At 53.9% G+C, this 27172-nt stretch overlaps 1 protein-coding gene across 7 annotated transcripts in view; it reads left to right on the top strand.

The window, feature by feature from the left end:
* RIMBP2 (RIMS binding protein 2) overlaps positions 1–20846 on the top strand; it is an 80726-nt gene extending 59880 nt beyond the window's left edge. For 2 of the 7 annotated variants that reach the window (XM_021698625.1, XM_021698622.1), the window contains 7 exons: positions 4680–4797; positions 7958–8142; positions 8659–8827; positions 13318–13418; positions 14718–14789; positions 18377–18511; positions 18997–19023. In XM_021698625.1, coding sequence (XP_021554300.1) covers positions 4680–4797; positions 7958–8142; positions 8659–8827; positions 13318–13418; positions 14718–14789; positions 18377–18511; positions 18997–19023 — 807 coding nt within the window. Of the gene's footprint in view, positions 1–2439; positions 3112–4679; positions 4798–7957; positions 8143–8658; positions 8828–13317; positions 13419–14717; positions 14790–18376; positions 18512–18996; positions 19024–20573; positions 20763–20816 lie in introns of those variants that run through there. The other 5 variants (XM_044921052.1, XM_044921053.1, XM_021698623.1 and 2 more) reach the window with 5 other exon arrangements.
* Positions 20847–27172: the final 6326 nt, after the last annotated feature.

Raw genomic sequence — 27172 nt, 5'->3', positions numbered from 1 at the left:
GGGAAACTCCTCCAACCTCCTGTCCTGCACTTGGCCGAAAAGTCCAGGAGGAGGGGTTCAGGAGAGTCTGTTTGGCACCCTCGGGCTGCCCAGCTCAGTGCCAGGAATTGAGTGAAGACCCAGAACAGGGAAGGCCTCTCCCCGCCTGCCCCCACGGGCTGTAAGTGCTGATCGATCACAGAGCCAGCCGCTGGAGAGTCAGCCTCGGAGCTGCACTAGGGGCTGGGGAGGAGCAGGCCCAGCAGGGATTCTGCATTTACATGCAAGGAAGAAGCTGGGGTGATCGGTGCTCCAGGGGACATGGAAGCCAGAGGGGGGTGGGGTGTAGGGGGCAACATGGGGTCCACACACAGGCCCCTTCGCAGACACCTCCCCCCAGAGCCCCACATCCTCTGCTCCCACCTCTGGTGTGGCCGCCGGTGAGGGGCTTCATGGGGAACCTGAGCCTGAGGCCTCCAAAGAGCCAAGTTGGAGGCTTTCCCTCATGTGTGTGCCCACACGCTGCCTGCCTTCTCGGGCCTTCGCTCCCACGGTGGGCCCTGCACCTGCCTGGGTGAGCAGTGTGGCCGCCATCCTCCAGCCGTTCCCAGCCCCCATGGGGGAGACACACAAAGGGCCGGACGGGTGCTAGGACCCTTGTGGGCTTTGCAGTGAAAAAGGCCACGAAGAGGAAAACTCCACTGGGGGATAAAGCACCCCACCGTGGAAGGTCTCTGGGACACGGGCACGCATTGTGATGGTGGATAGAAGGCAGCATCCAGCCCTGGCTGCCAGCTCACTGCCGCCTTGCACCGACGAGACTCTGATGTTCTCCCAGCACAGGGCCCTGGCAGGGCCTCGGAGATACTCTGTCACCAGGGCACATGCTGGGGTCCTGGGCAGATTCTGCAGAGTGTCAGCACCTGCCGCTCCTGGGGGCTCCTCCCGAGCCTGCTGCCAGCTCCCAAGGCCTCACCGGCCGGCGGGACTCCCAGTAACCTTCCTTGAGGGAGGCAGAGCCCAGGCCTCGCCCGGTCCTGTCTGACACCCCCCGATTCCCCGTGTTTGCCTGCGGGTGCTCACGGGTGGGCTGGGCAAAGCCTGGATCTGTTTTTCCATGACGCTTCTCCTTCTGATGGAGAAAGCTCCTAGAGTGGCACTTCCTGCAGATAGTTTGGCAAAGAAGCAGAAGTTTGCCTTCTCTTCCGGGGAGGAGGCCTGGAGAGCAGCAAGTTCGGTATAAAAGCCCACGGCCTGGTGCCGCCCTGCCAGCTGGGGGGGCCGCCTGGGGGAGCCCCTAGGAGCTGACATTGGGCAGAGAGGCTCACTTTGCGTTGCCCACAGTGCTGTTCCATTTTTGTTTTTAAATCAGGAGATTTTATAGGCTGGCCTGGACTTCTGAGTTCTTTAGAAAGTCCGACAGTTTGGGGATCTAGCATCACGACAATTCCCTACAGCTGAGCCAGCTTCCCCCAGACCAGCCCTGCCCGGGCAGCCACCAGATTAGAACCCTTCTTCACGCTCACAAACGCGGGGTGCCAGGTTAGCAAAGGGGAGGGGTTGGGTCAGAGGCCAGGGCGCTGGCCCAGGCCCTCACCACCCACACTGAGCTCCTGCGCCCTCTCGGGTAAACGCACCAGGGTCCCCAGCTTGCGGAGCCCCATGCGGGGCCTGGGGAAGAAGGGCCTTGTCCGGCGAGGCAGTCGGGGTGCACTTGCTGCTCAGCTGGTGTGGAGGATGCCCCAGCAGAGAGAACCTGTGCGCGGCGACTTCGGGTGGGGGCACAGTGGCTAGGCACCTCCGGCCTGGGGCAGCCCCGGGAGGGCGCTGTGCCAGGCGGGCCCAGGATGGCGGGATGAGGCTCCCCGTGTGCGCCGGGCTAGGATCCGGAGAGCCAGGCCGACCAGGTCCTCTGCAAATACGGGCGGAGCTCGGCCGTGCACAGCGCACAGCCCGGAGCCGGAAGGCGCCCAAGCGCCAAGGCTGGGCTGTCACGCACGCAGGTTCAGCCCAGAGCAAAGCGCTGCTGGAGGTGGGGAGGGCGCCCAGCAGTGGTGGGCGGGGCCTCCGTGGGGTCCGCCTCCGCCGCACAGACGCCCCCCGCCCCCCTCCCCGCCCCGCCGCCCTCTGAACTCGGTGGGTGCAGGCCTCCCAGGGCCACGCGCCCCCGGCTGCCCGCTGTCCCCAGCCGCGCCCCGCCGCACGCCTGCCCTGCGCTGGGCGCGCCGCCTGCTCCAGGCTAGGACCGTGGCCCGGCGCGCCTGCCCCCTGCCCCGCACCAGGCACCATCCGTTAACCTTGTGTTCTCATTTCAGAGCCCGGCCAGAGCATGCCTTTCGCCCCCACGAGTACACGCATGCTTGCTGCCCCTCATGGTCTCTGAGACTAATTCTGTCTATTTTCTTTCCTCCCCCCGTGTCACTTTGGTCACACCCCGGGTTAACACACCACCCCCTTAAGGAGTGCTCTCAGAGTAGCAGCACCGAGGGGGCCTTCCTGGAGCGGCCTGAGCACCCCCACCAGACCCAGCATAGTTCGAGGCTGTTCAGTATCCCTGAAGTAGCCGAGGAGGGAGAGCACCTCGAGCTCTTGCACAAACAGGGCTTAGGGTACTGGGCCCGGGCCCGGGCCCGCGGTGGGGACGAGGCCCCGCAGGCCTCCTGGCTCCCAGCTGAGCCCCGGGGCCTGGCGGTCGGCCCCCGTGTGGAAGACTTCGCTCTGCAGGACAGAGGCTGTCGGTCCGGCCGCACGGCCAGCAGGAGCCCGGACAGTGGCCTGGACTGTGGGAGTGAGGAGGAGCTGTGTTTCAGCTTCAGGAGCACGACCAGGTGCAGCCCGGGCCCCGGGCACTGTCCCTGTAGGAGAAGCCTGCGGCCGCTGCTGGCCCGGCGGCGGACACTGACCCGGCAGAGCAGCATCGAGGAGGACTTTGGGGAGCAAGTGGACCCCAGCGACGTCCTCAGGAGCCATGACGCCCACCCGAGCCCAGAGAGATCCGCCCCCAGGAAGTATGACTGGGAGGAGCCCCCAGGGCACCAAGGCCCGCGGGATGTCTGGAAGAAAAGCATAAACATGCCCGACAGTAGGGCCACTGTCCCAGAGGCTCCGCCCCGGGTGGCAGAAGGCCCTGTGGTGTGTGCAGTCAACTCCCTTCTCACATCTGCTTGCCAAACCAATCCATTTTCATTCTTTGCCCTGGTTTTTTTTTTCTGTTGGTGTCCATCCCTGGGGAGCCTCTCTGCTGGCTGTCTTTCATTTCCATGCATTTTGATTTAAGTCCCATTGCTTCCTGATCTTTGACCATGCTGACGACCCCTTTACTTTGCTTTAGAATACTGACCCCCACCCCTCAGAATCAGCGACAATTATGGCTGCTTTAATTAAAGGACAACTGAATCTAAATTTTAATTAAGGGTTAGCTGAACTATGATAATCCAGAAGTTTGGCAACACGTATCTTTTCAAAGCGAGCCCCCGGGGACCTGTTAGGACCACCACCTGCACCGTCAAGGGTGTTTTCTCACTATGGCTGTGGGTTTGGGTTGCTGGTGTGTTTGGTCTTCATTCATAACTGGAAAAAAACAAGGAGGAGCAATTATTGAAGACATCCATTTTTACATATTCTTTCCAAAGTAGTTTTTTTTTCCTTCCCCTTTCCTTCCAGGGGGGGCAGTTTTCAGAATGAATTTTCCATCATCAGCTCTAGATGCATCCCCCTGCCTTGTGTTCCAGGCTTGTTAGTAGGTTGTCCAGAGTAGGGCTTCATTCAAGGCTTCATTCATCTCTATATTGTGTCCCCTTTCCAGAACATTTGCTCCCGCCATGCTGAACTTTTCCATGAAAGCACAGGTGAGCCGCTGGGGGCGCCAGGCCTTGGGTCTGAGCCCGCGCAGTCGTGGTCTGTCCACATGAGGGCGCCGACCCGGACCCCCGCTGAGTCACGGGCCACCTGCGGCCCACACCCTGTCCCCCACCTGTAACAAGCCATCTAATCACTGGGACTCTCTGACCACCGTTCATTCCCTGCGCCCCTGAGAACTTTCCGACTCCAACTACTTACCAGCGAGCTGGAGGTTTTGCTGTGATTCTCTTGTATGATTCTGACCGTTAGTGCAAATTAGAAGCAAACTCGTCTGTAAAGGAGATCCTTCCGAGTCAGCCCTGAAAATTGATTGGTGTCTTCGGATTAGGGCCAAGATGTTGCCGTGAGTTTCAAAGCTGGTAACGCACAGAAACGTCTGTCTTTGAGTTTCCGGTAACCTCACACACAACCGTGCCCAGGCGGGATTTGGGAAGTGCAGACCACCCCCCCATGTCCGTGAGCGCTGCGGGAGGGCAGGCTGTCCTGAGACTAGCTGGGGGTCCTCTGTGCTTAGAGGTGACCAGCTGGGTTTGAGCCCCTCTCACTCTGGTTCCAAGAATTTGGCTTTGGCAGCAGGAGCCGCAGAAAACATTGCCTCCCAAGGAGACCCTTCTTGCCCCCACTCCCCTCGGTGTGTCAAGAAACAACTCTGGTGTGGAAGACAGGGTGGCTGGGGTGAGCAGCCTTTTTCTCTTCCAGGTTATTCAGCTAACCTTTCAGTTAAAAGCTAAGTTTAGTTGCCTTTAGAGCTTCTGCTTCTAAGTTGAATTGATTTGGCTAACTTAATTCTCTTGTTTCCCAAGGCTGGCGAGACTTATGACTGTATGTTGTGTCTTCAGATTTTAGGAAACCCGGTGTCTGCAGGACGGGCTGACAGGGTGGATCACGTGGGCCGAAGGTTCTCCCATGGCAGTGCTGGTCCTCAGCGGTCCCGGCCAGTGATGGTCCCATCCATCGGTTAGTGGGCCTGACTGACACTTTTGTCTCTCTTCCGACCCCAGAGCACATGGCTGCTCAATCCTTGATCTGAACGTGTTTACAAACTTACTAGGAGTAGCATTTTCAACCACGTACAGAAAACTCTCCGTTACTTATGGCAAAAAGAAGGCAGAAAGAGGCATAAGAGAAATGAAACCTATTTGTAAGTATTCTCAAATATCATATTGGCTTTTTATGTCAATCTTCTCCCTACTGATTTTTTTCTTTCCTGGAGAGGCCAAACCACATAAGGCCTGGAGAGATTGCAGGGTGTTGCTTCTCCACGTCCCGGCTCGTGCTCTCATGAGATGCTTGTGGTCAAAGAAGCAGGAATGGCAGCTAAACTGCAAACACCTACATAAGCCAGAGTAATGGAGAGTTCTCTGCATGCATCAAGTGCTTTGGCAGCGGGGCTCAGTGTGACGGGAAACCCCACGAGGCCTGATGTGGCCTCCGGAGCGTGGGCTGCCCTCCTCTCCGGGCTCACCTCCTTGCTCATGAGCCCTCTTCCGGCACTCTGTGCCCATTCCCTTCCTTCCTTTTTGGGATTGAGCCAGTGTTGCTGAAAGCTGTCATTTCAGTCCCTGTGACCGACCCGGTGGGGAAGGGGGCAGTGGTTGAAGGTTTGTTCGTTCCACTGGAATGAATCATGGCAAAAACAATTCCAGAAGGTATTCACACAAGATAATGGAACTTGGTAATCAGCCCAAACAAACGGGCCTTTTGTGAAAAGGCACGCACGCATGAAAACAAGGCAGGGAGAGCTGGGAAGGGGGCAGGCGTACAACAGACCGACCCGGGGCTCCGGGGAGACAGCTTAGGGCCTCCAGACACCTGCTGCACTCATCGCAGCCACACAGCCTATGTTTAGGAGACAGTCGCCTCCGTTCACGTCAACTAACAGGACAGACAGATGGGATGATGCAAAACAGGTCCTCTAAACTATTGTCCTTCTTCCAGACTTTTCTTCTCTAAATTAGAGTCCAGACAATGGAGAAAAAAATTTCCTCTTCTACCTTTATGGTTTTAAGGATGTTTTTATTGATCAGTAGAAATGTCATAGAATACTCAAGATCCTTAAAAAAAGAGTCTTTTCAGTTCACTGAAAAATGACAAAGTATGCAGAGTCCCACTGGTGAACGCTGGTCTCCCATTCCGGATCCCCTGGCAGGCTACATCATGCAGAGCCCGGGTAGTTTCGGGGCCTCTAAACCCGGTGCCACGTTCACATGATCCACGTGTCACTCCTGAGCCTGAGGGGTGCTCCAGGCTTGGGGGGACCGGCCGCCTTTAGAAACGAGGTGGGGCGGGGCTGGTGTGCGGCCCAGACTCGGGTCTTCTCTGCTGTGGAAGCGGGTTTCTGAATCTCAGTGGACTGTCCCTGTCATGCGTGAAGCCCACAGCCTGGCTCATGGCGTAAACTGCAGTGCACGTGGTTGAAGCGTTAGCCACGAGGACGCTGGGGCTCTGCAGAGGCTCCATCCCCGGTCTCCTGGGACTCAGAGGGACCGGCCACGGGAGCGGCTGCAAATGGCCTGGCGGGCACAGAGGCAAAGGGGAGACCCGGGCGCCCCCAGGTCTCACCAGCTGACCCCAACCTCGGGGAGCCTCTGACGGCCCTTCGATTGTAAATAAATCAAAACGCTGCATGTGTGTTTTCATCTTAGTAAAACACTAGTTAAATTAGCAAAAAGAGAGTAATGCTAATGCTTTAACCAAAAAAAGCCTCTTAATGCAACTCAGAAAAGTGCTAAATAATCCATGATGGATTTGGTTTAATTGTACCTGACTTCTTATCATGTAGCAGTGCAAGAAAGCACATAAAAACATGATTAAAATCAAATGCTTTGATTCGTACACACACAGAAGCACCTATTAGAGTTTCAGAGGACAAAAGTGAGATGTGCTCACCAGTGGCCAGTGACCCCCGGGAACGGTCAGTGACGTGCAAACAGACCCTTTTCCCCTCGTTCCAATTTACTTCCATTTTTCTTGTGCAAATATCAGTGATTGTTTTAGGAATCTGCTCCACTCCAAAAGCATTCATTTTCTTTTCCAGAGGAACTTAACTCTGTAGACCATATACTCCCTAAATATATTTTTAATTATTATTATTATTATTTGAGAGAGAGAGAGCATGAGCAGGGGAGGGACAGAGGGAGAGAGAATCTGAAGCAGGCTCCATGGCTGGTGCAGAGCCTGACGCGGGGCTCGATCTCACAACCCTGAGATCACAACCGGAACCAAAATCAAGAGTCAGATACTTAATCGACTGAACCATTCAGGCACCCCCCGAACAGATTTTTAAGAAGCAATGCATTCACAATTGAATAAAAATACTATACCTTTTCATATTCTCTAGGTGCCCTAAACTAAGAAAACAGTGACTTAAAAAGATTTAAAAAGAGAAAAAGTATGTCGGTCTGGATGTAGTAAATTCTCGACCTTACAATCAGCGTGAGGAAGGCCTCCTGACACTGACCCATGACTCGCAGGAGGATGGAATTGGGTGCGGTTTCTCGCTGGATCGTGGCTGGTCTTTGCATTTATCATAGTTGGTCTTTGCTCCACGTGAGATGCCCCACTCGAGGGGATCCCATTCTGACCAGGGGACTGTGACCTCCCCAGAGGTCCCTTTGACTTAGGTCATGATCTCAGGGTCCTGGGATGGAGTCCAGGATTGGGCTCCCTGCTCAGAGGGGAGCCTGCTTCTCCCTCTGCCCCTGCCCCTCCCCCCTGCTTGTGCGCTCTCTCTCTCTCTCTCTCTCTGTCTGACAAATAAATACGTGAAGAATGCATTAGTCGCTACTTAAGTATTTAGAGCTAAGTGAGCAGCTCGGTGAAGTACCCCAAACTTTGACTCACATGCAGGTGCTTTTCGGTGGCCAGGGTGGGGGTGGGGGGCCATCCTGCCGGCTGTGCTCTGCAGCGGATGGCCTGTCCCACACTCGAGTTCCATGACAGCTGCTGGTTTTTCAAACCCATCTGTGTCGATCTGCATATTGACCACAAATTTATTTTAAAGACAAGTTACAGTGCCTCCACCGTCCCATCTTCTAAACCACACTTCCTACAATAGCACACGTCTCCAAGTCCAGGAATCACCTAGCCCTCTGTCTTTGTCCCCACATGCTCCCAGACGAGTACAGTGAGCGGGACCGCCTTTCTCCAGACTTCTACGAAGAGTCAGAGACCGACCCAGGTGCCGAAGAGCTCCCAGCCCGGATCTTTGTGGCGCTTTTTGACTATGACCCCCTCACCATGTCCCCGAATCCGGATGCTGCCGAAGAAGAGCTTCCTTTTAAGGAAGGACAGATCATCAAGGTGGGGGCCGGGCTGGGGGCTGCCGGGCAGGTGGGGCACCCAGGGTAGGGGGGTGCTGTCACCGTACTGTAGTTCCTTAGCTCGTCCCAAGGGCAGGCTCGTTCTGTTGCTTTATATGTTCAGCCTTCGGACCAGCTGAGAGGAGGGACCTTGTGAGTCTGAAGTAGGAACCTGACAGAGAGCCTGGCCCTCCGTCTCTCGGAGGAAGCCCTTTGCTATGGACGGAAACACCGCTAGGAGGAGTCTCAAAGTCCTCTCTGTCGGGTGGGGTCTCCTCACACACAGCCAGCAAAGTGAAGCCAGAGCCCTGATGGGGAGACCAGCGGGTTGTCCAGACCCCGGGGCAGAAGCTGGTTCTCAGGCTGTGTGGGTGGAGGGGCAGGTGTGCACGTCTGCAGGGCGCATGTAGGTGACCGCGGGATCTTCCCACACATCATGATGACACGCGGCTCCGCGCCGGCAGAGCTGATGCGCTTGCGACCCGGCAATCATACTGGCCCTCCACACCGGCTGCAGGTCTATGGTGACAAAGACGCGGACGGCTTCTACCGTGGGGAGACCTGCGCCCGGCTCGGCCTGATTCCTTGTAACATGGTCTCAGAAATCCAGGCCGACGACGAGGAAATGATGGACCAGCTTCTGAGGCAAGGCTTCCTTCCTCTGAACACGCCCGTGGAGAAAATAGGTAAGAGCCCGCCCCCGGCTTGCCCCTGCACCTGCTGGCGGGGCCGCTTCTGCTTCCCCCAGCACCCCGCGGCCACGCCGCCAGCCAGGAGCAGGAGGTGGTGTGGACAGGGTCCAGTCTGGGCCATCCCAGACTGAAAATGAACCCACTCTATAAACCGGGTTGTGATGGTCCTGCGTGCTTTGGGGACATTTATGCACCTAAATATTTACAAAAACATAGATGATTTTCTAATGGAAGATGAAGTGCAGCCTCGCTTACTAAAAGTCTGTCTAGAAAATACTCCATCTAGAAAATAGACTACTTGCTTTCTGGTTGTTTGTGCATGTTGTGTCCCCCTAAAATGTGTAAGTTTATCATGTGACCCCCCACGGTGCTGGGGTGAGGAAGCGAAGCCTCTGGGAGGGGCTGACGGCATGACTGCAGAACTCTCAAAAGGGCATCAGTACCCTCATCCAGGAGGCCCCACGGGCGTCCCTCGCCTCCTCTACCCCGCGAGGACACAGGAGAAGAAGCCTGTGGACCAGGACATGCGTCCTCCCCAGACCCTGACTCTGCGGCGCCTCAGCCTCAGACTTCCAGCCCCCAGAGCCGTGAGGAGCGACCACACTGTGTTCGGGTGGTGCACACGGACCAGGACGCCGGGGATGAGCTGTGAGCCTTCGCCCATGCCTAGTACGGGTCAGAGGGCGATGAGGTCGCGCCATGCTTTCCATCCAGGTGGGTGCTGCTCATCCAAAAGGCAGAAAAGATTTTCACGCTTTAATGTGGACGGATGACAGGCTCCTCCATTTATCTCGACCCAATTTGCAAGCACCAGTGAGTACACAGCAAAACTATTTTCAGTGAATTTAAACATTACATTTATGATTTCTAATTGTGCGCATGTGCAGGGAAAATCTACTCATTACAAAGGCCTTTGCTTTCTCTAAATAGCTACAGACAGAAAGATCCGTTTTATGTCATTCACGTTTTAGGTTTTAATACTTCAAAACATTAAGTTAACTTAGTTCTAAATCAGATTTCAGAGACAAAATTCAATGGCTCAAAGAATATGCATAATTTTAAGGATAATCACAAAATCAAATACACTGTTTCAACCTCTTTGGTATGAATGAACTTACAGTCTGAAGTTGAAACCCACATCTGGTAGTTGAAGCTCCCGTGAATATACCGCCCAGGTCAAGCCCGCGAGCCGAAGCTCCCGAGCCCCGTATACCCCGACTCCTTTCCCAAGGCCACAGTGACGGGGTCAGGGCGGGAGCGGGCTCTATGCACCGCACACCCAGCAAGCCTGCAAGCGATCCGCTAGAAAACTGGCTTGATTCATGTTACCATTTGGATCACATGTCTGTTTGCTTTATTCTTTTTTTCTAAACCTGACTTTTGAAGGAACCAGACTGAGCCACCACAGGCCCTTCTAGTGCTACGAAGTAGGATTGTCCCTGCGGGCTGAGCGCACATCTCCCGCAGCCGGGGCAGGACCCGGTGTCCGCCTCGCGGCCCTTTTCCGACACCACGTGCGGTGAGACAGGAGGAAACAGGATGCAGACCGGAAAAGAAGACAAACTTTTTTCTAGTCACAGATGACATGAAAATCTACTTAGATAATCTCAAAGGATCTAGAACAGAAGTTCCTAGAACTAACGAGTGAGCTTAGCAGTTGTTTTTCCAATGTTAACCGTGAAAAATTTGAACTTGACGTTTAAAAAGTAATACTATTTACAACGATGTGACAGACATGAGAAGGAGGGGTTGAATGCACGCAGGCTCTGTGTGGGGGAGACCACCAATGGCGAGGAAGGAAATCCAAGGATCCCCAAGTAAATGGACATCATGTTCCTGGACTTCAGGCAGTGAAGACATCCAACATCCCCAAACTGACCTGCAGATGGATGCACCCCCGGTCCACGTCCGTGCGCATGGGACACACCCCCCGGTCCACGTCCGTGTGCATGGGACGCACCCCTGGTCTACATCTGTGTGCATGGGACTCACCCCTCCCCCTGTCCACCTCCGTGCGCATGGGACGCACCCCTGGTCCACGTCCATGCGCATGGGACTCACCCCTCCCCCGTCCACGTCCATGTGCATGGGACGCACCCCCAGTCCACGTCCGTGCGCATGGGATGTACCCCCCCATCCACATCTGTGTGCATGGGACGCACCCCCCTGATCCAAGTCTGTGTGCATGGGACGCACCCCTGGTCCACATTTGTGCAGGGATCCGTGTAGATTCAGTGCGCTAAATCAAATGTGTACGAAAAGGCAAAGGGACTACAGTTGCTCGAACGATTTTTTAAAAGCACAGTGGAAGACTCGTGCAAGCAGGTTTTACGACTGGCACACAGGGGAGCCGATGGAGACCAGGTGGTGTGGGAGGCCACAGAGGCACTGTGATCCGTGCAACAGGGCAAATCCAGAAACGGACCAACGCTTGCACCGTCCACAGAGTTTCAACCCAGGGAGGGGGCAGTTCAATGGGGAAAGGATGGTCTTTCTGTAATGGGTGGTGGAATTGGGCAAAGAAAAATGAAGCTCGGGCCACACTCCTGAAACTCAAAAAATGAACTTAAAATTGAACACGGTCTTTTTTTTTTTTTTAAAGATTTTATTTATTTATTTGAGAGAGAATGAGATAGAGCATGAGAGGGGGGAGGGTCACTGGGAGAAGCAGACTCCCCGCTGAGCAAGGAACCCGATGCGGGACTCGATCCCGGGACTCCAGGATCATGACCTGAGCTGAAGGCAGTCGCTTAACCAACTGAGCCACCCAGGTGCCCGAACACGGTCTTAAGTATAAAACCAGACCATGAAACTTCTAGGAGAAGAATTTCATGGTGAGGAAGCCACAATTTCTTTGACGTGACACTAAAACCATGACACAGAAAAGGAAGAGACTGATGTCAGACTTCACTAAAATCGAGTAGTTTCCAAAATCGAGAAACACAGCATGAAGAGAAAGAAGAGCGAGGCCCCAGGCTGCAGCAAGTATCTGCAAGGGACCCGGCCGAATGGGGAACCGTACTGAGAACACACCGCACTCAACAACTCGACGACAGGAAAGCAAACCACCAGTGCCCCGTGGGCAAAAGACCCAAGAGATCCTTTGCCACAGAGGACTCGTGGATGGCGAACGAGCAGGTGGAGGGATGCATACGGGACCCATGGAGGGCCGATTAGAGCACGATGAGAAGCCAGGACGCCCCCTCAGGGCTGGAGGCGAACCCGTGTGCCACGGCCGCTGTGCCCAACAGGGGGCGGTCTGTCTCCAGCCGGACACACGGTGCCGGCCGGCTGCTCCTTCCTGGGTCCTCGCCTGGGGGAATGGAGCTTCTGTGCGCTCACACAGCTGCTTGGGTGCTTGCGGCGGCTGCACGGCGCGTCACTGATCCCCTGGAAGGTGGACCGAATCACCGATGCTTCGGACAGGGGGACGCTCCTCACCAATCAGAGTAGCACTGCGGACACACGCAGTCACACGGAGGGAGCTCAGGTGCATTGTCCCGGTGAATGAAGCCAGTTTCTAAAACCTGCATGACTCCATTTACAGGATATTCCAGAAAAGGTGAAAGTATGGGGACAGAAGGCAGACCTGGGGTTACCTGGGCTGGAGGTGACCACAAAGACACGGGAGGGCGATTGGGGGCTGAGGGAACCGTCCTCTACCTTGACGACTGCAGGGCTTATGTGACCACGTGAGCTTGCCAACACGGTCGGAAGCGGGCGCCAGACAGAATGCATCTCTGGGCTCTTCTTACCACCTGCAGGGATTCGTACTTGCACCTCCCCTAGAAAATTAACAACGCCCAGAAGGACTGGATGCACCCCTGCAGGAAGCCCGTGCTCTGTTTCAAGGAAACACACATGCACAGGCCCAGCAAAGGCGCCCTCGCGCTTTCTAAATTACAGCGGCGACCCTGGAGCAGGACCCAAGGCGTGGCCCATGTCTGGAACTTCGCACACGGCCGGCCCTGCACCTGAGGGACGCCCCAGAAGGGCACATGACCGATGTCAGTTGCTTTCTAAACACTTGCCTTCAATGGTTTTCCTTCGTATGAATCCCAAAAACCAGTTCTAGGCACCGAGCAGCTGTGTTTGGAAGAAAAGCACCAACGCCAGGTCCTCTGGGAGAAACGCGCCATCCTGTGCTGCCCAGAGCCACTGAGAGCTTTGATTCCGGAGGATCCCCTGCTTCATGTTAGCCTCCCCGTTGGACGGACACATCGGGGAAGGGAAGCGTCCTCGCTGCTGTAAGAGGGGGTACTGGGCCAGAGCAAACATACGAGAACATGCAGCTCAGGGCGCCCGGCCCCACAGCCGGAGGCTTCGCTGGTGCTCGCACCCCGAGCATGAGGCCCTGGAGAGAGCGGTCGTCGGGTCCTGCTGGCCGCGTGTGCCCTGCTGCCCTGGGGACGAGGGAGAGGGGGTGCCACTCCTTTCGGAATAACCAACTGATGGCTTTCTCCTTCTCCTTGCGATGTAAACAGAGAGAAGCAGAAGAAGCAGCAGGCACCCGGGGGCGACGCGGAGGGTGGTGGCCCTGTACGATTACGACCCGCGAGAAAGCTCACCTAACATCGACGTGGAGGTACGCGACAGGCGCCGTTCTGCTGCAGCTCACGGCCGGTGCCTGGGCCTCTCCCCGCACGGAGGCTTGGGGGCCGTGGGATCTGGAAGGGTCGGTACATGCAGTAAATGGCATGAGGGAGCTGGGTGGGAGGAGACGGAGAAGGCCTGCAGCAGCTGACAGGCCCCGTCGCCGTGGCCCGGGCTGCCCGTATGGGACGCCACGGGCGGAGCAGTCTGCGATCTTCTGCCTCGGCGACAGCCCCGTAGGGTCGCCGGGAAGAGAGAAATAACAGCCCCGAGCGAAAGCAGAACTGTAAGGCCCCCCCACCCCCCACACACGCAGAAGCTGAGGGGGAGGCCCCGTGTCCTCCACACACATGGCCTGGGCCGGCGTGGCCCTCGACGCCCTGGGAGGCGGGAAGGGAGTCGCCTCCAGAGCTGAGAGGCTCGGTTTTCAGCCCACGGACCTGCTTTCTCAGACGCCAGCTGTGTCCGAATCTGTCACCCACGGTTTTCCTTGTGCCCCACGTGCTCCCAGCTTGTGGTTCAGATTCAGAGTGTGCACTCTGCAAGCATTTCTGCATGGACCCGATTCACAGGGGACACCTGGTGGCCTGAGAGCTCAGCTTCCTTCCCTCGTCTTCACGTTCAGAGATTAACTCACGTGTTATTTTGTCTTGGGTTTGCACCCTCCACTAGAGTCCATGTGCCCGTCTCTAGGCTGGTGCCTGGCATGGCACGGACACTTTGTAGAGAATGAATAATTGAGTAAAGGTGTTTTGCACTCAGTGAAAGGATAGTTATCTAACGGTCCTTACACTGCAGAGGATTTTTCCCCTAAGTTCTGGGTTTTTCAAGTTAACTCTTTGACCAGTTCTATTTTATTTTTTTTAAAGATTTTATTTATTTATTTATTTGAGAGCGAGAGCGAGCACACAAGCAGGGGGAGCAGCAGAGGGAGAGGGAGAAGCAGGCTCCACATGGAGCAGGGAGCCCGATGCGGGGCTCGATCCAGGACCCCGGGATCATGACCTGAGCTGAAGGCAGACGCTTCACACTGAGCCCCGGTGGGAGCAGCGCGCGGGGCGCTTTGCGGGGCGGTGGGCTGCAGCCTGAGCTGTTCGTCCTCCTGAGTCCCTGAGGCGCCGTGCACGGAGGCACCTGTCGGCCTCCTACCCTTCCTCCCTGTTTGAGAGAGCACGTCAACGCCGGAATAATGAGAAGAAAGAAATCGTTAGAGCAAGCGTGAAGAACTTTCTAAGGAAAACCGACTACTCCGTGCCGAAGGTGTTACTAACTTGCCGTTCTGTCTCCACAGGCAGAGCTGACGTTCTGCACTGGAGACATCATTACCGTTTTCGGTGAGATCGATGAAGATGGATTTTATTATGTAAGTTTTTGAAAGATCAAAAAGCACCATTTCATTCATTTTGCACGTCTATTTCCGCTTGCGTGTTCTTGCCCCTACAATTATGTGTAAGCTTCCTATGGCTTTCGGAAAGGTCCCTGTCACTGGGGCTCGTCTGATACAGAAAGAGGGGCTGTGAGCATCTCCATCCCTCCTGCTCTGAGGGGGGCACTTCCGTGTCCATAAGCTGCAAACAAAGCACATGTATTCCCATTCTTCCATCTAAAATTGTCTTCCATCCAAATAGGTACCAGTTTAACTCTCTGTTTATTTGTAAGGTATACGTTTTTATACGGGAGAAGGAAGGAATACAAATAGGCAAAGTTACTAATTAATCCACACCAACAGGGTGTAGAACTCCTCCCTGACCTTCCTCGGAGCTGACAGCCATTGGCAGCGGGGACCAGGCTCCCGGCTCAGTGGCCCCGGGGGCAGCCTCCGTCCTTTACCCTCCCGACATTTCCTGAGGAAAAGAGAGAATGCCGATGGGCTTCTCGTCGTGCTCCCACCCTGGTGGCCCCCCTGAGTGCCGCCCTCCCGGGCCTGAGCCCACAGGGCTGTGAAGGAGCCAGCTCGCAGGCCTGCGGGGTGCCCGCCCCGGGGGGGGGCTGGGGGACAGGGCCACCATCTCGTACCAGGGGTCCCACCTCCCCCATCACCCCCGTTTCTTTAATCAGAACAGCTGGGAATCCATCAAGTCCTGGTAAGGCAGGTTTCTCTTTGAGTCAGATGAGTTCACAGCCTCAGGCACACGGGGATCCAGGCTCGTGATCACTGCAGATCCGTGTCAGTGAGGATGCTCACACTCTGCCCCTGTCTCTTTCCAGAAGAGACTGTGAAGGGTCTGCGAGCGGGCAGACGTCAGGCTTTCTGTCCTGTCGAGGGCTGGAGAGGGGGCGGGCAAGGGAGGTGGGGGCCCCTGAGGCCAGGGTGCGGGCTGCAGGCCGGTGCAAGTGGCCGAGGGGGGCGGACAGAAGCCGGCATCAGTAGCTCCCAGAGCGCGGGTTGTTAGTTGGGGTGAGAGTGTTGTCCAGGAAGACGCCCACATTCTGCCTCAGGTGATGGCTGCCCTTGGGAACACGGGCACGAGAACGCAGCTGAGAGAAAGATGTGCTTTGGAAAATGCTGAGCTTGAGGGTGTGAACAGGACATCTGAGCCTGTCCATGATGGAGAGGGATCCGTGCCGTTGATCCTGGAAGATTCTAGTGGCCACGTCTGATGCAGCAGCGTGCGGCGGAGGGGGCAACGGGAGGGGGTCCTGTGCGCTTCTGACGTGGCGTTCACAGGACGGCGCGAGAAGCCCGGGAGAACGAGGGGAAGAGGCAGGTCCATCCCCGAGCTCCTCGGTGAGCCCCGAGCAGGGGCCCGTCTGGATGTCCGCGGGCGCGGGACTGTCTGGGTCTGTGTGCCCACGGGGATGTGAGGATGAGGCCGTGCACTTTCACAGAACCCGGTCCCCAGACCCGAGCAACAACTCCACGTGGCGCTCCCCTGAAGGGGCAGGCGTGGCTGGTGGGGAGGAGGATCTGGCTGACATCTGGGCTCGTAGACAGTGGAGTGGCTGGTGTAGACGTGATTTGTGACCCTCGATGTGGGAGAAATGTGTACAGTAAGCCGCAAAGATGTCCTACAGGAAGTCTCTAAGGGACACCGAGAGAGAGAGACCTTAGCTCCTAGAGGAGGGCGAGGAAGGAGAACGGGGACGGGGACTCCGGGGTCGAAGAGAGGGCGGGTGGCCAGATCCGGCTTGTGCGTATTGGGCTCAGAGGGGATTCTTGCTGGGAAGAGGTGGGAGGTACCTGGGGCTACCTCTTTTTTGAAATCAATTTTTATTTTTAATTGTGATAAAATACACATTCTTCATCACTTCTACGTGCACAGTGCGGTGGTGATACATTCACGTTGTCGTGAAGTCGCCACCGTCCGCCTCCAGGACTCCTCCCCGCTTGCCACCCTGAAACTCCATCCCCAGTAAACACCAGTCACCCTTTACCCCTCGCGTCCCTGGCCCCCCATCTCCTCTCCGTCCCCATGAATCCACCTGCTCTCCGGGCCTCACACACGAGGACTTTTCTCACACCTGCCTTACCTCACTGAGCACAACATCGTAGCACGGGTCACCCTCTCCTTCCTTGGGAGGCCGAAAATAACTCCACGCTGGGTGCACATGGTTTAGTTACCTGTTCGCCCGTCAATGGACACTTGGCCCCTGCGAGTAATACAGTGATGAACATGGTGTGCAAACACGTCCCTCGGACCCTGCTTCCAAGTCTTTCGGGTTTCGACCCAGGAGTGGAATTGCTGGGTCAGATGGTAACTCTGGGTTTAACTTTTTGAGGAGCCACTGGATCGTTTTGCCCTCAGCAGCGCCCCACTTCTCATCCCCCCCAGCAGGTGCACGAGGCTCCAATTCCTCCCTATTTTCAGCAATATTTTGTCTGTGTTTTTTTAAAATTTTTGTTTGTTTGTTTGTGTTCTGTGGTAAGGTGGTATCTGGTGATTCTGGTTTACATTTCCCTAAGATGTTCGTTAATTCACGTTGACCATCTTTCCATGTACTTGTTGGCCGTCTGTGTGTCTTTTTGGGGGAGAAATAGCGATACAGATCCTTTGCCCATTGTTTAATCAGGTTCTTGTGTTGAGCTCTCGATGTGTCTGGACACGACCCCTTCTTAGATAGGTAGCTTGCGAACATTCTCCCATCCATCCCGTAGGTTCACTCTTCACCCTGGTGGTGCTGTCCTTGGCTGCAGTTTCTAATCAGGGAGTAGGCTGCGCATCTCATGCTGTTATTTCTTGGACTTGAAAACAGAGCAACAGACTCCCATGTAGTCTGGGGCCAGCCAGTCTGGGACTTGGTTTTGGACACTGATGGGGCAGGTGGGCATTGGGGGCGGTGGGGAGGAAGTGACATGGTGGCCGTGACCCGCTCAGTCCAAATGTCCTGTGGACGGTGACCTTAACTATGTACCTGCGTAGAGATGTGAGAGAAAGTTCTGGAAGGGAACAGACGGACCTGAAGCAGTATCCTCTCTGGGGAGGTGTCAACGGACACTTTCATGTCCCCCATATTGTTTGCATTTTTATGGTGAGAATGTGGTTGTGCACGAGACGGATGCGTAGCTCTGCACCTGGCCTGCATGCTGGACCACATGTTGGCCTCAGGAGGGGGTCAGTCTGTCTGGATCCGTGCATCTGCTCAAGTGGTATCTTTAAAAGCCCCCCAGGGATGCTGAGGTCAGCCAGGGGGTCAATGGCCTCTACATGGGGTGATCCCGAGGACTGGTTCCTGGGAGCTGCCTGAGCCCACTGGCCAGAACAGACCTTCCTCAGCTCCACCCCAGACAGGCCAGATGCAGACCTCAGGGACGGGACTCTGCCCCTCGAACGCGTCCCGCGGTCACTGTCCTGATCGGGGTAGTTTGGAGACACTGGAGTCCCTCTGAGTTCTCCCACGTTTGAACCAGAACAGACCCGGCAGGCAGCCCTCCCCAGAGCTCTGCTCCTGTGGCGAGAGCAAGAAGGAGGTTTTGGGAAAATCGAGTAACTCATTCTGCTGTGTTTTTAGGGGGAACTGAACGGGCAGAAAGGCCTTGTACCTTCAAACTTCCTGGAAGAAGTGCCTGATGACGTGGAAGTCTATCTCTCTGACGCACCTGGCCACTACCCCCGAGATGCGCCAACGCGCTCCAAGGCAAAACGGGTAAGCAGACGCCCCCAGCACCTCTGACCCCTGTCCCCCCTCGGCCACGCTCGCTCTCACACAGCCCTCGCGTGGATACATTTGCATCTTGGGCCGAAAAGCCCATGCCCTGAATTTTTCTCTCTGCCCTTCCCTGGGGCTTGTGCCTAAGCATTCTCACTTTTGCTTATTTATTTCACAAAACCTGCCCCTCTCGATTCTAACCCATCCGCCTTTCCTCACAAAGGGAGTCCCCATCCTGCCCTGTAGACGCACATTCCAGCTGGGGTGAGAGTGAAGGGGATGGCTAGTCCTTCGGTTTGTTTGCCCTGCTAGGATTTCAGTCCTCTTAGCAAAGACCAGAGACCTCCTCCAGCATAATTAACTAGTGGATGACATTCATGTTTAGTGTCTCATTTTTATTTTATTTCATCACTGCCAGTTTTTATATATTATATTTTTATATATATATATTTTTATTTCTTTGCTCATCTGCTTGGAAACAGAAGAAGAGTGTTCATTTCACACCTTAATCAGGCACTGTAGCCTTCACGTAAGTGAGCACCTGAAGATACCCGTACACATAGCCCTGTCCGCGGCCCTAGTGGACTAGTGCGGGCGACGCAAGGCTTCACTGTGGGCGTTAAAAACAAAACCAAAAATGAAAAGAAATATGTCTCAAAACACCACTGGGCCTGAAATAGTAGGCTATTACTCGGTCTCAGTTGTGAAGCAACTGACTTTGTAGTCAAATCGTCATCTTTACTCCTCATTTCCTACTATCTACATAGAGAATATTTCGAAGGCCAACATTGGGAACATATTTCTTAAGAGGCTACTTGTTTGTTTACGTAGAGAGTGTTGCAGGGTCTCCTCGTCACTAAAGCTGCATATTGCATTGTTAACCACTCTTGGAAAAAAGCACAACCTGAACCACTATGTTTACTCTAGGAAATCTTCCTCTAAAAACACAGGAGGTCGAGCAGATGAGTAGCGAGCAGGGGGCGATGCAGGGTTGGCTCTGACAGGCCCCCTGCGGCCTTGACCCCAGCTGTGACCGGTCAGTCAGGTCCACGCGCCTCTGTCTCGAGAGAGCGCAGGCTCCCTCCTCAAAGCACAAGCCCGCGTCCGGGGCGCCGGCCTTCGCGGCCAGGCCCACCGTGGGGGCGCCAATGCAGTAGTAGGTGTGAGGAGCCATGCAGCTGCAGTGATGGCGTTAGACGGGGCGGACGGTATCTTCAGCTGTACTTGGGATGCTTTACTAGGTGTCTTCCATTGGAACTAGACCTTGATTCTAAATCCAAGCAAGCTTGAAGCCCTTGGCTCCTCTCCTGCGCCTGCTGGCTCCCGAACACTCGAGTGAGGCAGGGCTTTGCGTGGAGAGGTGGGGGGCGCAGGACAGGGTGCCGGGCCCTCAGGCGCGCGTCCGAGCCACCGGGGAGCCCGTAGGCCGAGGCGCTGTGTGCGCACTCTGCTGGCAGAAATTCACGTCCAGCCCCTGGGCAGTAAGGAAAGCACGCAGTAAGGGCCTTTACGCTTCCTTTGATTGCGATTGAGGTTCATTTTAGTTTTTTTTTCTTTCAACCGGTGTGTGCCATCGCTCTAGGGTACTAACTTCCCCAGGAATGCACGCGGCAAGATCAGCACTTCCTCTACCCCAGTCGCTTTCAGACCCACAAGTCCCCTTTAAGAACCTTTGCTTTTAAGATTACTGTCGGCCAGTTTCACTGTAACCTAATTTAAAGTGACTTCTGCTCCCCACCCCGCCCCCACCCCTCCGCTTTGGCTCTTAATTTACAAAGCAAATGATTACCTAGCCTTGTTTGGCCAAAGCAATGGCCTCCCCCTCCCCTGAAGACAAAGAAACCGCAGACCAAACGTGGATGGCTAGACGCCCCCCTCGTAGGGCTGCTGTGGGGTGGGGGTGGGGGGGCGCGCGTGCTCGTGGCATCCTTTAACCCCCAAGGAAGACACGAGCCAGCCCCTACCTTTCCTGGCGGGGGACGGGGCCGTGTGGTGTTACCAGCGGATGGATGTTGTTGGCGCTCACGCACTCAATAAACTGTCGCACTGTACCTACTAGGTTCCTCCCGAGGGTTCAGGTACAGCAAGGAGAGCGCCATCCCCCACAGCCCATCTCCATTCGGGGTCACCTCCGTCATCTATGGGTACTGGTAGTCCTGGGAGAGGCAGGGAAATGTCCTCGAAAAAGAAAAAGGGGCTGCTTTCCAAAGGCAAGAAACTGCTGAAAAAGCTGGGTGCAGTGAAATGACCATGTGCTTCTGGACGACTCCCCAATCCATGTCATTCTCTTTGATTCCAAACTAGGGCTTTCAATGACTCAAGTACTTCCTAAAAACACACTCTTCTCCCCTGACACCAGGAGAGAAGTGCTCTTTGCACTGCCGTCCACTTTAAGCCAACGGCGAGGACAAAGAGCGGCTGGTGCCCCCTCCCAGCCTCCGTGCCAACCGCTCTGGCCCGCGGCCTGACGGGAGGCGGGCTCTCCCGAGCGCCCAGGGGCCAGGGGCTCGCTCCCCACCTGGGGTCCCAGCCTCTGTGCATTTGTCATCCGCCCTTAAAGCAATGGTTTCCAACTCGACCCCTTCTCGAAATGCTTGCCTCATGACGCATCACTCTCTTTAACTCTGGTCTTGAAGTTCCTAGTTTAACCGCCTTGATGTTCTGCCTTACGCACAACGGTCTGTACTGTCCAATAAAAACTACGTGTAACTTTGTACGTGTCGTGCATTCAGTGCTCCTCACCCCCACACACAGCGCTCTGCAGTCACTTGTGCAGGCCGTGCATTTGGACGCCCTGGCTTTTCGCCTTTCCACAGCGAGCCGGGCAACACACAGAAAATGTTTACTTACTCAGATCATTCAAAAAAAAAAAAAAGAGTGAGAAAGTCACTTTGTTTGGAGAAGTTACTGCTCCTCCAACCTGCCAGAAACCTGAGAACCGCTCCTGGCTTCCAGCGTCCCCTTTGGTGGCGTGTGGCTGTCCGCCTCTTCCATTATTTGTCCCACGCCACCCACAGCGGCCCGCGGCGCGCATGCACGAAGCGGCCCCCACGAGGCACCCCACCCCCACCCCCTCCTAAGCTCAGTCCGTCCACACTGCTCCACCCCAGGCTCCCCACGGGCCCTCGAACAAGAGGCTCACAGAGCTGCCGGCGGGCGTATCAGATTGCTTACTGTTTTGTAATTCTTGTCCACTTGTAAATTGTTTTTACTCTTTATACATACTTTTCAGACTGCCTTTCTTTTGTAATTTATGGAAGGTTTATAAATGAATGACCAAGCTTTTCCCATTGTGTCTTCAAAAACTCTCTTGTAAATTGTAATATATTAGTGTGTGGTACATTTATTAAAAGGAACTTCGTCGGTGTGTGGCTCAGTACTGTGTGCGTGCGTGCATGTGTATGGTTAGTGTCAGACATTTTATAGAAATAAAATTTGTTATTTTGTACAATGCTGTTTCTTCTGTATCTTGGTTTGAAACACTTCTGACCAGAGCGGCCTCTCAGGATTCCTTTCTCCCGTGCGCACCAGGAAACTCGATGGCCCTGCCTTTCCCTGTTTCTCCGTAGTGGTTGTGACCAGCACTCGGGAGTTGGTCACCAACTGCCGTCACCCTTGTGCTGCTGCGACAGCTGGTGGCAGCCCGCTCTGGCAGACGGGACCGATGTTCCTTGGGCCTGAGGAGCACTCACAGACCGACAGCCGGGGCCCGGGGGGCGAATCGAACCGTATTTGTCCTATTTCGCGCTGGCCCTTTACAGTTCAGGTGCTGCGCGTGAGCGCGTGCCTGTGTGCGATCTGAACCAGCCAAACCCACGCGGCCGGGGCAGAAGGTCAGGGCGCACAGAGTTTCGGTTAGGCAAGATGAATAAAGTGACGAACTAATGTAAAAAAAAATGCTAGATCAAATGGAAAGTCTTACGAAAAAATAAATTCCAGTTGAAGAAATACTGATGTAAGAAATTACAGTGCACATGACAGTGTGAATGCCCTTTATGCCACCGCATGTTTAAAGATGGTTGAAATGGTACGTTTTCTTACAGAAACTTTACCACGGTAAAAAAAAAAAATGACAATTCCCCCCCCACCCCAAAAATAGCAAAGGTAGCCAGGACTAATGTTTCTCTAATTCTTTTGAAAATATTTACAAATTTCCCAAAATATGGAGGCAGACCCAAATGAGGGCTTAGTTTTGGTGAATACTACTGAACACTCGCGCAGTACATGATGCCAACTGTATACACTTCTAGAGAGAAGAAAACTGCCCCAACTTCCGAGGCCAGCAGTGTCCGCAGCAAAACTAGACAAAGACATTACAAGAAATCCACAGACCAAGAGCACCATGAATTTTTTAAAAATCCTTAATGAAATATTAGCAGATTAAATCCAGCAACATATAAAATGGATGACATCCACTGTGGCCAGCTGTAGCTCATCCCAGGAACGAAGGCTGCCTGAACTTTCTGAGAAAACATCAACACACTTTACCAATAGAGGACAAAAGCTGTCTTTTGATGCAGCGAAAGCATTGGACAAAATTCGATCCCTATTCAGGAAACTAGGAAAAGAAAGGAATTTATCTCAACTTGATAGGATTAGCAGCCAGCACCATACCTAAGGGTGAAAGACTGACCGTATCCCTCTTTCCATCCAAACCGAGCCAAGGACATCCACTTGACCAATTGTGTTCAACATCGCACACACCGCTCCTAAAACACCAGCCCAATGAGGAAAGAGCAGTCATACACTTCGGAAAGGAAGAAGTGAAACAGTCTTTGCAGATGACATGATTTTGTATTTGGAAAATGCTAAGCCAGCGACAAAATGCTGTTGGGACTAAGAAGTGGATTTGGCAAGGTGACAGGCTACAAGGTCAACATACACAAATCACAGGTATTTCTACAAACTAGCAGGGAACAATTAGAACAGAAATTAAAATACAAATATATTTTAGTATATGTGCTGCCGAAGCGAGCACTAAAATACAAATATAAATGGTATAATAATCAAATAAAAATATAGGTAATTAGTTATATTAGCATCAAAACCACAACATACTTAGGGATAACTTTAACAAAATATGAGCAAAACCTGTATGCTGAAATTTATAAAACATTGCTTAGAAATAAAAGGGCTCTTAAACAGAGATACAGAATATGTTTTTGGTTTAGAAGATGTAATATTGTTAAATTTCCGATTTTCCCCCAAGTAGATCTCTTGATTCAGTGAGATGCCAGTCAAAATCCCAACAGGCTTTTGCTAGAAATTGAGCTGATTTAAAAAATGATGCGGAAATGCAAATGATCTACGATCGCCAAGACGGTTTTGAAAAAGATGAACAAAGTCGGAAGACTCCCAGTTGCCTGATTTTGAGAATTGTAAGGCCACAGTTATCAAGACAGTGTTGTTTTAGTGTAAGATGTGGACATTTAAGTCACTGGAACAAACTAGAGAATCCAGAAGTAGATGCATACATACGTGGCACGTTCATTTAAAGCAAAGGGGCCAAGGTAGTTCAGTAGGGGAAAGAAATGTGGGGTTTTCTGGAAGTGTTGCTGAAAGAGCTAATTATTTATGGGGGAAAACTGCCACTTGTCTCACATGGCACACAAAAATTCAAACAGATCACAGTTCTAAGTGAAAAGGTTGAAACCCTAAAGCTTCTAGAAGAAAATGGAAAATTTTGGCCAGAGAGACGTCTTACACAGTAAGACACAAAAAGCAAAAACTGTAAGGAAAAAAAAAAACCCTGATAATTGGATTTCATCAAATTTAAAAATGTCTTGGGGCCCCTGGGTGGCTCAGTCAGTTAAGCGTCTGCCTTCAGCTCAGGTCATGATCTCAGGGTCCTGGGATCGAGTCCCTGCTCAGCCGGGAGCCTGCTTCTCCCTCTGCCCTGCTCTTGTGCTCTCGCTCTTTCTCTCCCTCTCAAGTGAATAAAAAAAAAATCTTTAAAAAAAATTTGAGAATGTTTTCTCTTTGAATGATACTTAAGAGAACAAAACAGCAAGCCAGAAACTGGGAGGCAACGTTCATAGTATGTATATCTGACAAAAGATCTGGATTTAGAATATATAAAGACATTTTACCATTCAATAAGACCAATTTTTAAAAAAAAATATGCAAAAGATTTGGACAGCTATTTTATAAGAGATGTAAAAATGGCCAGGATGCACACAAAAAGATGCTCAGTATCATTAGTCAGCAGGGCCATGCAAATAATAACCTGAATAACAGAATGTTGTTATACACCCACTGCGGTGGCTCTGTGAGGTCATCTTATTTGGGTTAATTTTAGCTAGAATTTTAAAATTCTATTAAAGGGGCACCTGGGTGGCTCAGTCTGCCTTTGGCTCAGGTCGTGATCTCAGGGTCCTGGGATCGAGCCCCGCATCGGGCTCCCTACTCAGCGGGGACTCTGCTTCTCCCTCTGCCACTCCCCGGGCTTGTGTATGCGTGCACGCGCTCTCTCTCTCTGTGTCAGATAAATAAAATCTTAACAAAACGAACATAAAATTCTATTAAAATGAGAAAGAGCGACACCATCAGACGTTGGGGAAGCCACGAGCAGCTGGGACTCACCGGCCTTGCAGGGCAGAGGCAGGGGAACGCGCACCGCGGAAACCGCCATCAGCTTAGGATCGAGTGCTCCGTGTCTACGCACGTACCCAAGAGAAATAACAATACGTGTCCACGTCAAGGCTCCAGCAAAATTTCTTACAGTGTGTTACAATAGGCCCAAAGGCAAAACACCCCAAATATCCATCCCTTGACGACTAAACATGAAATGCAACCAGACAGAGGAACGCCGCTTAGCAAATACACACACAGTCACATGCATGAGTCTTCGAAACACAGTCTGTCTGGAGCAGAAGACACCAGACACAAAGGAGCACACACTATGGGATTTCATTTTCATGAAATTCCAGAGTAGGTGGAAGGCAGATCATTGGTTGCTTGGGGACAAGGTGGGAAGAAGGACTGTTTGCAGAGGAGAAAGAAGGAACTTGTGGGAGGGAGGGAATAGGTATTTTTCTAAATCTGATGGAGGCGGAGACACAGGAGTGTATGCATTTGTCAAAACTCATGCAATTGGATTTGCTGATACGTAAATTATAACTCAATGAAATTGATTTAAGTTGGGGCTCCTGGGTGGCGAAGGGGGATAAAAAGTAGGTCAGGCCGGGAAACACGTCCATAGAAAAGAGCCGTGGGACCCAACGGAATCACCAAGGGGGTCGAGCAAAAAGCAGGGAGACCCTAGAGGCGCTCCAGCGTGGAATCGGGCGGCACAGAGAAGTCACAGCGGGACGGAGGGGGCAACGGAGGACGGCGTCCTAGCATCCAGGCACAGGAAGCCTTTCCAGGAGATTTTGCCCACAGGGTCACTGACGAGGGCTAGGAGCTGACCAGTTAGCACCACGGGGGTCAGGGAGGAGCTCCGAAAGAGCACGGATTGTGGGAGGAAAGCCGTTGGGGGCAATACAGGTCTTTTGCTTTAAGGGGGCGTAACACTGACTCCATCCACAGCCTCCACCTGGGGCTCCCTCGGGGCACAGGTGTTGCCCCTCGAGATAACTAGCCTGCGACCTCACCGCCAGGCCCCTCGCTCTGTAAAAGCTGTGGGGCGAGGCCCGCCCTGCCCTGCGCAGAGAGCCGCTGGAGCGTCCTGGGTCGCCCGCTGCCGTAAGTTACCCCGAATGGGACTGAGCCGCAGACTGGCTGGCTTGTGTTTCGGGACGACAGTGTCTTCCTGCTCTGGAGGGTACGTTACTGACCTCCACCCACCTTGTCACAGTTGCCCAAGTCGGCAGGAGGCTGAAACCAAAGAAGCCTGGATGGGCAAGGGGGCCACGGTGGGGAGAGCCCACTGTTCCTGAGGGGGAGTCCCCTGTCCGTGGGGGGAGCCCGCTGTCCGTGGGTGGGGGAGCCTCTTGTCCGTGGAATTGGTGGAGCATAGTGTCCATGGGGGGAGCCCTCTGTGCATAGGGGGGAGCCCGTTGTCTGTGGAATTGGTGGAGCATACTGTCCGTGGGGGGAGCCCACCGTCCGTGGTGGGGGTCGCTCGCTGTGCATGGAATTGGTGGAATGTACTGTCCATGGGGGAGCCCACTGTCTGGGGGGGGGGGTCCTGTTGTCTGTGGAATTGGTGGAGCATACTGTCCTTGGGGGGCAACCCACCGTCTGGGGGGGGAACCCATTGTCTGTGGAATTGGTGGAGCGTACTGTCCATGGGGGGAGCCCACTGTGCCTGAGGGGGAGCCCATTGTCTGTGGAATTGGTGGAGCATACTGTCCATGGGGGGAGCCCGCTATGCATGGAATAGGTGGAATGTACTGTCCATGGGGGAGCCCACTGCTGGGGGGGGGTCCTGTTGTCCGTGGAACTGGTGGAGTGTACTGTCCGTGGGGGGAGCCTATTGTCCATGGAATTGGTGGAGCGTACTGTCCGTGGGGGGAGCCCACTGTCCATGGGGGGAGAGCCTATTGTCTGTGGAATTGGTGGAGCATACTGTCTGTGGGGGGCAACCCACTGTCTGAGGGGGGAGCCCATTGTCTGTGGAATTGGTGGAGCGTACTGTCCGTGGGGGGAGCCCGTTGTCTGTGGAATTGGTGGAGCATACTGTCCATGGGGGGAACCCGCTGTGCATGGGGGGGG

The sequence above is a fragment of the Neomonachus schauinslandi genome, chromosome 14 (genome assembly GCF_002201575.2).
Source record: "Neomonachus schauinslandi chromosome 14, ASM220157v2, whole genome shotgun sequence".
NCBI lineage: Eukaryota > Metazoa > Chordata > Mammalia > Carnivora > Phocidae > Neomonachus > Neomonachus schauinslandi.
This window is presented reverse-complemented; position numbering and strand designations above follow the sequence as displayed.